The sequence below is a fragment of the Carassius carassius genome, chromosome 43 (assembly GCF_963082965.1).
Source record: "Carassius carassius chromosome 43, fCarCar2.1, whole genome shotgun sequence".
NCBI classification, from domain to species: domain Eukaryota; kingdom Metazoa; phylum Chordata; class Actinopteri; order Cypriniformes; family Cyprinidae; genus Carassius; species Carassius carassius.
This window is the reverse complement of record NC_081797.1, coordinates 18,351,290-18,364,071: the sequence shown is the minus strand read 5'-3', so window position 1 is coordinate 18,364,071 and position 12,782 is coordinate 18,351,290. Positions and strand designations below refer to the sequence as shown.

Genomic DNA, 12,782 nt, shown 5'->3' with positions numbered 1-12,782 from the left:
TATTTTATTTCTTTATTCCAACTTCCAAGTGGCCTAAAGTCTATGTTAGTCACGTATACATTGTATTCTTGACAAAAGCCAAAATCCTCATCCCCTCCGTCTCGAGTCCAGAATACGATTAACCGAATAAGTCGGTTCCTCATCTACGAGATGCGGCAGGCGGGGGAACCGGAGTAGGCGGATTAATACGTGCATAAATCACGGGTTTAATTTTGGACACCTGAAAGGCGGGGTGTATCCTCCTATACGCTGGAGGTAGTTTGAGGCGGACTGTCACCGGACTAATGATCTTGGTGATAGCAAACGGGCCAATAAATTTGGGAGCTAATTTATTAGAGACGGAACGCAGAGGAATGTTACTGGTAGAAAGCCACACCTTTTGACCCACGACGTAAACGGGAGGCTTTGACCAGTGGCGATCGGCCTTGGCCTTAGTGCGCTCCCTCACCCGGAGCAGAGTCTCGCGGGCTCTTGTCCAGGTGCGGTGGCACCTCTGGACAAACACGTGAGCGGAGGGGACCGCGACTTCAGATTCCAAACTGGGATAAACTGGTGTCTGGTAAGCTAAACTGCACTGAAAGGCCCGTAGCTGACACTGGCAACGAATTGTGGGCGTACTCCACCATAGAAAGTTGTTGATTCCAGGAAGAAGGATTCTTGGAGACCAAACATCCCAACGTCCTCTCTAAATCTTGGTTGGCTCGCTCAGATTGTCCGTTACTTTGGGGATGATAACCCGAAGACAAGCTAACAGACGCTCCTAGCAATTTACAAAACTCTTTCCAAAATTTGGATATGAATTGAGATCCCCTGTCAGAAACCACGTCTACCGGAAGGCCATGAAGCCGAAAGAGGTGATCAAGGACAGTGACCGCTGTCTCCTTGGCTGTAGGTAACTTGGGCAAGGGAATGAAATGTCCCCCCTTCGAGAATCGGTCCACTACAGTCAAAACTGCCGTCATGCACAAAATCTAAGTAACAAAATCTAGTGCGATGTGGGACCAGGGTCTCGAAGGGACAGACAGCGGCTGAAGAAGCCCATCAGGAGGCCTGTTAGATGACTTACCACTGGCGCAAACTGAGCAAGCCAAAACAAAATCGCGGACGTCACGAGCCATACGTGGCCACCAGAATCGTTGTTTAACCAACCCATTAGTTCTACTTATCCCTGGGTGACAAGCTACATTAGAACAATGACCCCACTGGACAACCTCGGACCTTAACTCCTCTGGCACAAAGAAATGGTTTGGTGGACAACCGGACGGAGGCGTTACCCCTTGTAAGGCCGTCCTGACCTTCGACTCGACCTCCCATACGAGTGCTGAGACCACTAACTTCTCAGGTAAAATACACTCGGGAGTCACTGGGCGGGCGGAGGGATCAAAAAGACTTGATAAAGAGTCGGATTTGACATTTTTGGAACCCGGGCGGTACGATAAAGTAAACTCAAAGTGACCGAAAAAAGTGCCCACCGAGCCTGCCTGGAATTGAGTCTTTTGGCAGTTCTAATGTACTCTAAATTCTTATGATCGGTCCAAACAATAAAAAGTACCCCTGAACCTTCCAGTCAGTGACGGCACTCCTCTAACGCTAATTTGACGGCCAACAACTCTCTTTTGCCAATGTCATAATTACGTTCTCCAGGAGATAATCGATGAGAGAAAAACGCGCAAGGATGTACCTTATAGTCCGAAGCAGCACGTTAGGACAACACTGCTCCTACCCCCACCTCTGACGCGTTGACCTCCACCACGAACTGCCGTGTGAGATCAGGGGCCACAAGGATGGGAGCCGAAACGAAGCGGCTTTTGAGGTTAGTGAACGCAGCCTCATCTGCGTCCGACCACCTGAACGGAGTACTGGGAGAGGTCAAGGCTGTCAGAGGTGAGGCTAGTTGGCTGAAATTGCGAATGAAACGCAGATAGAAATTGGCGAACCCCAGAAACCGCTGTAGGGCCTTACGGGAATCTGCAGATGGCCAATCTATCACAGCCTTAACCTTGTCAGGGTCCATACGTATTCCCTCGGACAAGACGATATATCCTAGGAAGGGGACAGACTGTGCATGGAATACGCATTTCTCCGCCTTGACAAAAAGCCCATTCTCAAGTAACCTCTGGAGCACTCGTCTGACATGTTGAACGTGTTCCTGGAGAGATGAAGAAAAAATCAGTATGTCATCCAGGTAAACATAAATAAACTGATCTACCATATCTCTCAACACATCATTAACGAGTGCTTGGAAAACCCCGGGCGAGTTGGAGAGCCCGAACGGCATCACCAAGTATTCAAAATGCCCTCTAGGGGTATTAAAAGCGGGTTTTCCATTCAATTTTGTGAATACGGATGCTCCCTGCAACCTCTCGAAAGCTGAAGAAATGAGTGGTAAAGGATAGGTGTTCTTTATCATGATGTTGTTCAGCTCTTGGTAATCAATGCAAGGTCGCAGAGAACCATCCTTTTTACCCACAAAAAAGAATCCCGCCCCCGTTGGAGAAGAGGAAGGACGGATGAACCCAGATGCTAAGGAATCAGAAATGTATTTCTCCATGGCCTCCCTCTCAGGAATCGAAAGAGAGTATAACTTGCCCTTAGGCGAAGACTTACCTGACACTAAATCTATGGCACAGTCGTTGGGACAATGCGGAGGAAGAGAAGCAGCACAGGACTTACTGAACACTTCCTTCAGGTCCAGATACTGGGCACGTTTGGCAAAACCATGTTCTCCTTCTGAAAGACAGAAACAGGGACAACAGGACAAGCAGAAACCAGACAAGACTCATGACAACTTTCACTCCACAATGTGACTGTGTTGGAACCCCATTCCACTCGTGGATTATGTTTAGTTAACCAGGGGTGACCTAACACAATGGGAGCAACAGGGGAGTCCATGAGAAAAAAGGATATGGTTTCGCGATGATTTCCAGAAGTGAGTAGTGTGATGGGTTCTGTGTGATGTGTGACATGAGTCAGTTCCTGGCCGTTGAGTGCGGTGACATGGATGGGGAGAGACACAGGTAAGACAGGAATGTTCAGGTGATGTGGAAGGGAAGAATCAATGAAATTACCTTCGGCTCCTGAGTCCAGAAGGGCGTGACATTCATGAGAGTGATTCTTCCACTGCAGTTTCACTGGAAGGATCCCACCCGATTTCACTGGAAAGATCCCACCCGATAGTAGCCTCAAGTTTACTACCAGGCTGGCTCTTTTACCGGGCATGAGTAGATGTGGTGTTCTGAGCCTCCACAGTATAAACATAGTCCTTGGGATCTCCGCCGTTCCCTCTCCCTCTGGGTCAGCCGAGCTCTATCCACCTGCATGGGCTCGTGGTCGTCGACGGGACCGACCGCATTATCTCGACTCGAGCGCCCCCTAGCTGGAGAGATGGTATGACGCGTCGGACTAGGCTGGCGACCCAGGCGGTTAATCCGTGCATCAACTCGTAAGGCCAAGTCGATTAATCCGTTAAGTGTGGGGGGCAGCTCGAGGAGGTAGATCTCCTTTTTAACATGGTCGGATAACCCATGCAGGAATCGATCCCACTGTGGCCGCCAGGATGCGGAACTCTATGGAATAATCCGTGACAGATGATGTGCCTTGCCGAAGTTCTGAGAGCTGATGAGCGGCCTCCCTGTGCGCAGTGGGAGAGGTGAGCTGATGGATCTGCTGGGTGAGCTTGGACACCTGTGCCACCAGCGCTTGGACAGCGCGTCCGGTGTTCGAGATGCTCTCCTGCTGCTGATCCATTCGTTTCACACTGTGGTGCATAAAGTTCGTGAGGGTGTTGGTGCTCGCTGCTTCCATATGGGTGAGATCGTTCTGTGTCAGTGGGGTGAAGGAAGGACTGGAAACAATAGCGAATTCGACGATTTAATGAAAATAAACAAACAAATAGGAAACAGACAATGATGCTGGGAAGACGCCAATCCAAGATGGTGGTGAGGTGGTGAGGAATCCGGATGATGGCGGTGAGAAGGCAGCAGGAGAGGATGGCACAGGAACTGCGGGGAATAGAGCCGAAGGTAAGTAATGGTGGCTAAATGGAACTGCGTAGAGTGGATGAGGTTCCGGGAAAACACGAACATCCAAAACGCAGACAACACTGAAGCCAAACAAACAGGGTAACGACATTAAACAAAGATCTCACAAACACAAGACCGCATAATGACAATTAACGGAGACACCCACAAACTTATCAGTGCAGACGCGGAACACACAGACTTCACCACAAAGTGCAAAACCCAGAGATCACGGTTTACCAACCGTGACAGAAAGGACCTCTACACCCCTGAAAGACAGCGGACAGCAGGACAACTAGAGCCCCAGATACAGATCCCCTGTAAAGACCTTGTCTCAGACGACCACCAGGACAAGACCACAAGAAACAGATGATTCTTCTGCACAATCTGACTTTGCTGCAGCCTGGAATTGAACTGCTGGTTTTGTCTGGCCAGAGGAGAACTGGCCCCCCAACTGAGCCTGGTTTCTCCCAAGGTTTTTTCTCCATTCTGTCACCAATGGGAGTTTCGTTTCCTTGCCCTCGTTGCCTCTGGCTTGCTTAGTTGGGGTCACTTCATCTACAGCGATATCACTGACTTGATTGCAAATAAATGCACAGACACTATTTAAACTGAACAGAGATGTCATCCCTGAACTCAATGATGAACTGGCTTTAACTTCCATTTTGCATTATTGACACACTTTTTTCCTAATGAATGTTGTTCAGTTGCTTTGATACAATGTATTTTGTTTAAATCGCTATATAAATAAAGGTGACTTGACTTGACTCTGAAGACTTTTTACACCATTACAATACTTATTGTAATACTTATTGACACACTTTTTTCCTAATGAATATTGTTCAGTTGCTTTGACGCCATGTATTTTGTTTAAAGCGCTATATAAATAAAGGTGACTATAGGCAACTAGTCATCATATCTCTAGTTCTTTAATGCATTTGCATTGTACTAAAATGCGTTCATTTTCAATAGGCATATATGCGGCTGAAACAGATAGCCTAGTGCATCCCAAATTTTTCAACATTTTTTGAGGAGGTGGGGTGGTGCACAATAGGCCCCTGTGGCGTGGCCTAAGCTTTTGTTCTTAATGGCATTTTTTCCCCTTACATTACTTTTACTTTTATACTTTAAGTAGTTTTGAAACCAGTACAGTACTTTTAAACTTTTACTTGAGTAAAAAGTTTGTGTTGATACTTCGACTTCTACTAAATTATTTTTAAACCCTAGTATCTATACTTCTACTTGAGTAATGAATGTGAATACTTTTGACACTAGTGCCAACTCTTAATGCATCTTCACTTCCCCATGCACATTCGGAATCCGCTCTCTACATCGAGAACCAACTGACCAGCTGTGAGCACTTAGGACTGGGCTGTGTATTCACCTCCAACCTGATGCTTACAGCTGCCCAGGCAAGCACGGCTGTCAACTCTGGGTCTGATTCGGCAGTGGCGACTACACCCGAGGGGGCAGCCCCGCTGAATCATCATCCATAGAGGTCAATAGCCCATCCCCCGATGCTGCAATCGACATCTGATACCCCGGCGGTAAACCGAATGACCTGCTGGGACTGCCGTAAGACTGCCCAGCAGAATCACCCAGCAGCCGCACAGGACAAACGCTGCAGAAGGGCTGAGAGGTCCGAGGGGGATGGCCCGGCGGAGAAACTTTCACTGTCACCCTCAAATCTCCCAGAGCACTAGCCGGAGGTCATCTGCTTGTGGCAGAGAAACCAGAATGGGAAGGGGCAGAGGGGTCTGCTCCTTTCCCTTTAAGAAAAGAGACGCTTGGACTCGATTACAGTGTTGCCATGGTCGTGCATGCAGTGAGGGCATGAACCATCCACAGATGCGTCTTCAGCACGCTGAATGCCCAGACACGAAAGACAACCCTTGTGGCCATTTTCAGAAGACAGGACACAACTGCATCCATAAGGACACAGATGAAACGGCATCTTTAAAAAGTCGCGAATTGTCCGTACTTTTGCTTTTTTAGGAAATCTGCTCTTTTAGTTAAAGCTGCCAGACAAGCACGGCTGTCAACTCTGGGTCCGATTCGGCAGTGGCGACTACACCCGAGAGGGCAGCCCCGCCGAATCCTCATCCATAGAGGTCAATAGCCCATCCCCCGATGCTGCAATCGACATCTGATCCCCCGGCGGCAAACCAAATGACCTGCTGGGACTGCCGTAAGACAGCCCAGCAGAATCACCCAGCAGCCGCACAGGACAAGCGCTGCAGAAGGGGTGAGAGGTCCGTGGGGCATGGCCCGGTGGAGAAACTTTCACTGTCACCCTCAAATCTCCCAGAGCATTAGCCGGCGGTCATCTGCTTGTTGCAGAGAAACTAGAATGGGAAGGGGCAGAGGGGTCTGCTCCTTTCCCTTTAAGAAAGAAGAGACACGCTTGGACTCGATCGCAGCGTTGCCATGGTCGGGCAAGCATTGAACCATCCACGGACGCGTCTTCAGCAAGATGAATGCCCAGACATGAAAGACAACCCTTGTGGCCATTGTCAGAGGACAGGACACAACCGACAGGACACGGATGAAATTGCATCTTTAAATAGACGCAAATTGTCTTTTTGCTTTTTTAGGAAATCTGCTCTTTTAGTTAAAGCGCCCAGGGGAATCGCTGAAAGAGAGACCGCCATTCGCACCATACTGCCAACCAGAACAGCTTCCCGACACACAGCTGATGAATGGCTTTGTAGAGTATATCAGCTTTCATACAACCACTCGGCTCCAAAGCAAAAATCTGAATGAGTGGATTCACTCTGTTGCCTTATATACCCATAGGCACAGGGAGTGGCTCAGCATGCAAAATCTATAAGCAAATTTTCATTGGCGTTTTCTCTTAAACTCAGATATGATTGGCCTCCCAAGTGAAACTCCATATGTCATTTGAAATAACTTGTAGTGACCAACAGATAGGAAACCACAGATTTGTTTTTTTTTTATCTCAATATACAGTTGAGTATTGCAATAGGGGAGATACGTTTATCACTCAAATTAAAATGGTATCATTTTTAGCAGTTTTAAACAATAATAGCAAAGTTTATCTTGTTTTTCAGTTTGTCTTGAAATTGTAATTTCATATTCAGTAAATAGCACTATATGGAAATAAGCATCTAACAATGAAAATATATCTCTCTCATGCTATTTTTGTATTATTAAGAGTTTTTGCTGTTGTTGTTGTTTTTATTTTTTTGCTATGTCACACCATAGGAAAAAAAAGAAACAATAAAAGAATGGACGAATATAGTAAAGCTTTATATCTTCTCAAATATCAGTCTTCACACATATATGCATTTTTTTCAGAAAAGTATTTTACAAAAAAAGCATTTTTACTGCTTATTTGACAACTAAACAATTACAAAATATATGTAATTATAATCACTTACAGTTACTGAGAAAAAAAAGTGTAATTAAATTACAGTTACTTAGAAAATTTTTAACAATTACAAAAGAGGTTACATTTGATTTTTTTTCACATACACACATTTCTTGTGCCACATCGACAGCTCTAAAATATGAGACAATATTTTTAGGTGTTTAGGACACAGAATACGACAGATGCTCATTCGATAACTGTTTTATTTCCTATTAACTGCCCCCCCAAAGCATTGTTAGATGCCAGTGTTTCCTGTCATGACTATGGAAAGATCTGATTTCAAAAACAATATAATAGCTATTAAACTATTTCTTGTTATGATTTTAAATCTGTATTTAACCGTGGAATGATCACAAAGAGAAAAGAGTTGTTAAAGTCTGATTTTGTGGTGGCTGTGCTTAAAATTTAATTATTATAATTTTAATTTAAGTGTTGAAGTGTTTGGAAAGTCTGACAGTGTTGAGTACTAGTGTAGGTTATTCCTGTTTAGTTTATATATTTGAAAATGATTAACAGTAGTTAACAGAAATTTTCAAAAGTAATCAAATGTAATCAGTTACATTACTTTAATAAAGATAAAGTAAACTGAAATAGTTATTACTTATTACATTTTAAATAGGGTAAATTGTAATCTGTAATTTATTACATTTCCAAAATAACCTTCCCAACACTGACCATCATACTGTAATGCAGTGGTTCCCAACCTTTTTCCTTGGGGCCCCCCCATGTACATATTTAACAATCCGAGACCCCCCCCCCTCCATATATATATATATATATATATATTAGTGCTGGGAAAAAATTAATCGCATCCAAAATAAAAGTGTGTGTTTGCATAATATATATGTGTGTACTGTGTATAATTATTTTGTATATATAAATACACACATATGCATGTATATATTTAATATTTTTATTTATTTATATATAAATTATTTATATTTATATATAATATCAATTATGTATAAATGTATATACAGTATATACATGCAAAACATTTTAAATTAATACATGCATATGCGTGTATTTATATACAAAATAATTAAAACAGTTCACACATATTATACAAACACAAACTTTTATTTTGGATGCGATAATTTTTTTTCCCAGCACCAATATATATATATATATATATATATAAGGGGTGTAACGGTTCACAAAATTCACGGTTTGGTTCGATACGATACACTTGTGTACGTTTTTGATACAGCAAAAAGAAAGAAATGCCAGAGAAATTTCCCTGATTTCTTTTTTTTTATATTAAAACTAACATAATAAAGTGTGATATTTTTTACTTTGAGTAATTCTGGAGCTATAATTGATTCTTCTTACGAGCATATAAAACAAACAGCTTTTTGGAAAAAATTTAATATTGTAGTAGTTATAAACCAAGGTTTATTTTATTTCAGCTTAACATTTGAGGGCAGCAATTGTATTCATAATGTCAAAATAAAACCGACGTAATGTTACTTGAAGGTATTCTAGCCTACTATTCCTGCCAAATTTTCATGGTTGCAGTTAGTGTTACTACAGTAAATCCATGGTGAATGTTGCAGATCTGGACACTGGATAGTTCATTCACGGCACAATGTTTCTTCCTGGTTTCCATGCGCTGTGAAATGTGAATGTTTCTCTCTAGATCTCGCAGCGATGTTATTACTTCTGTGGCAAATTCAAATGCTTTCTTTACTGGATCTCTTATTAGCGCTGTGTAGTAACAGCGTCGCATGATAACGATCGGCTCGCGCTGCACTGGTCCAAACTGATAAACGGTCCGTCAACCACACAAGGATTATGTTTGCCATTTGATGTTGGGCACTGTTGTGGTCGCGCCGGCATCTCTTACATTATGAGCGCGCTTGCCACGCGCAGCGGGCCTACATTTGAAATAACGAAATTGTAATTGAAATCGGCATTATTAGCATATGATTTTTTAAAAACTTTGAAAAAATATTTTTATATAATATTATTAGTAGACCATTTTATTCATCTTTATTCACCTCAAAGCATATCCGCTCCCGCGCCCCCCTGTGAACTCTGGCGCACCCCTGAGGGGGGCGCGGACCCCAGGTTGGGAACCAATGCTGTAATGGATATGCAGGTCATCGATTCATGGGTTCTGAACTAATGAATCACGGTTCGTTGAATCTAAAACAATGCAAACCTAACACTTTCAGATTTTAAATTTAGGCATATAAAATGAAAGCTTTTTACACTAAAAGCCTTATTTACGACACAGGATGAGACATTCCAAAGTCACGTGAGCAACCTCAAAGGAGAAATTAACTCTCCTTTCAACTTACACACACACACCCACGCACACAAACACCCACAAATGTTTTATCTTACACTCATCATGTAAATCCTTAATAATGTGTATTTTGAATAGGTTTGTGTATTGCATAAAAATGGTTAATCCTGTGATGTGAGGATTATAAGTATGACTTGTAAATAGGAAATGTTTCTCCTCATTTTAACTTTCTCAAATAGAATCATGAGCTGTAACCCAACTCCTTCCGAGTCGTAAACTTTACGACTGCATCTGTGAGAAACAGGGAAGCCAGCTCTCGCTGGAATTTTTATAAGGAAAGAGAAAAGCACCTTTTTAAGGGTATAAAATATATCGCTTTTTGTGCTTAGATGTCTCCCCATATCAAATTGGAGTATCTGCAATTGTATCATGTGTTAATCAAATTTTAAATGTGTGTAATTCTGCATTTAAAACATAACTTCAGGTTTTTATCATCTATATATGTCACTCTTGATGTCTGTTTAATCGTCATGCTTTGACGAACTCATTTATCTAAAGCAAATTAATGAAAAATGTATTTAATCTTGAATTACGAACTGGCAAGTATATCACTGTTGAAATCTGATAAACCCTAATTTATTAGGGTGGGTGTTTCCACAGGGAAAAAGGAACTTTTTCCCGCTTCAGATCACGGACGTTCATTGGTTGTTCACGCGAACAGAGGCGTGAACCATTTCAAGCCATAAGAGCTGACCCCGGAAGGTCTCTTTCTCTCTCTTCGCTGGTCCGCGCTCTCTTCTGGTCCTCGCTCTTCCCGTACGCGCTCCTATCGCCGTCCCCCTCAGCACAGGGGCTGAGAGGACAGCCATTCTCATGACTCCTTCGGAAGCTTTCATCTTCGTTGTTTTGTTTATTTTCTTTACTAAGTTTATTCACCTATTCGCCTCTCCACAAGAGGAAGACGAACTCTGAAACATTGCTTTCTTCGAACTTTCAAACATCGTGCGATTCCGCAGCAGCCCGGACACAGAGAGGACAAGCCCAGATTGACGCACGCTACACGCCCACGCTGCTTTCGCATACACAAAGAGAACATGCAAGTATCATTATGGAGATTTTAAATGCTGCTTAAGTTGTCTATAATCTGAGTTCTATGTTGTCTCTCAAGGGTTAATGTCTGTTGGTTTACATAACTGTGTTCTCTCATTTATTTTCTCTCATTCTCTTTCTCTCCCTCTCCCTCATTTGGATTGCGTTATGTCTTGTACAAAGTTTACTGTCTATATTGTCGTACGCGTATTTACTCTGTATAAATCGTAGTTGATGTATTATTAGTTCAGTTATTAAATTCCATATACTCCAGATTGTCTGTCTAAGTTGCTCATGTTACGAAGTCAATGAAATGCTGATCTTAGCTACAAAGCTCATTTGTTACTTAATATAAATTTTATAAGGACAGGAGAATGGTTTCATGGCCAGAAACTATTCATCCTGGAATTATAAGAAGTGATAGCGTTACTGAGAATTAATAAAACAAATCTTACGGCCGTTTGCTGGACGAACCACGTTTGATTTACATTAATTTCTAGTAAAAGATATCACAATAATTGATATGAAGAATAGAATATTGAAATATTAATGAGTGCCTTGTGATGAGTTATTAATATATACAATTGACCTATTTTTCATCTTCAATAATTTTAATGCAACTGTAATATGATATATATATATTAATCATATTCCTGATTAATTACCCAAATTCCCTATATATCATTTGAGTTAATTATTATGTACAACCCAGTGCGGCTACAATACCCATCATGTTCCATTATAATTTTTGTCACATATTGTCTGTATACATTTCTTGTTCTTTCATTTCTTATTTTTATTGATTTATGATTATTACCTGTGTCTAGTTTAGATAATCATAATCCCGAGTCTACATCAAAAGCATTCTCTATTCTTCATTTTTGTGTATTTCTTTAAATCTACAGCATGCAAATTTTGGCTATCTAGCAGTTAACAAAATAAACTATGCATCTTGCAGGAGAACATTGTTTTAGTTGTGCTTTGGCTCATCGCCTCAGGAAATGAACTGAAAATGTATCAGACTTTGTGCAATGTGACTTCAGTGTGAATAGTCTGGGTACAATCCCGTTAGAGATTGAAGCCTGTGATTTGGGAAAACTCATGCAAACATTTTAGTACAACATCCAACAGTCAGTTTACTCACAAGGTAGCACATTGCTGTAACGGTTCTTTGGCTTGTTTTCAACAGCCAGGGCAATGTTTTTTGACTGTGCCGTTCCAACAGTTTTCAACTCCTGCAACAACACAGCAACACTTTAGATCTAGGTTTAGAAAATGCTAATTTCTTAATGAATTTCTGTGACAAGTCCAGAGTAAAAATATTTGATAATATTGTCATTGGAAGAAGTGTGTAAATAAAATAAATACATATTTGTGTTTCTTATGTGTACCTCATACTCTTCTGCAAAACCACAGTTGGAATCCTTGTGTTTCTGCTTAAAGTACTCTTCATAATCTTCTATCCTCAAACCAATATTACTGTGTACCATAATAAAAACGTATAAAATATACAATAATGTGTAAAGAATCATGTTTCAACATTAAAAATGAATAGATTAATAATAAAACAGTTACTTACACTTTATTTCTGGAAATAGAAGGAAAAATTAATTCATTTACAATTTTAAGTTTTGTCAAATAAATATTTCACTATAAATATATCAAAGTTACCTAATGGTTTGTATAGGGATGTCGGGACATTGTTTTTTGGTTTGTCTGTAACAGAGAGTAATAAAAAATTTTTTACTAAAATGAATCTGAAAGACTTTTGTATCTTGAAATATATCCAGTATGTACTTCTCTGATGACACTGGCAACTCACCGCCTTGAATAGAAGAAGAGAATGAGAGTGATGATGAAGAGAAAACAGATAACTCCCAAAACTACGCCAACAATCATTGGAGTGTCAGTCTGAGGGGAATCTACATGAGAATTTGATAAGTGTTATTATTACATTATTAAGCACATTCCAGATAAAGAAAAAGCAGTAATGTATTCAAAGTTTTTATCAGAATAAAACTAAATAATTATA

At 41.3% G+C, this 12,782-nt stretch overlaps 1 protein-coding gene across 1 annotated transcript in view; it reads right to left on the bottom strand.

Annotated features, from left to right (window-relative positions):
* Positions 1-12,295, bottom strand: part of LOC132124594 (receptor-type tyrosine-protein phosphatase eta-like) — a 51,543-nt gene extending 39,248 nt beyond the window's left edge. The window contains exons 1-2 of the mRNA XM_059535679.1: positions 12,142-12,295; positions 11,895-11,985 (exon numbers count right to left, since the gene is read on the bottom strand). Coding sequence (XP_059391662.1) covers positions 11,895-11,985; positions 12,142-12,282 — 232 coding nt within the window. The 5' untranslated portion in view covers positions 12,283-12,295. The remainder of the gene's footprint in view (positions 1-11,894; positions 11,986-12,141) is intronic.
* Positions 12,296-12,782: the final 487 nt, after the last annotated feature.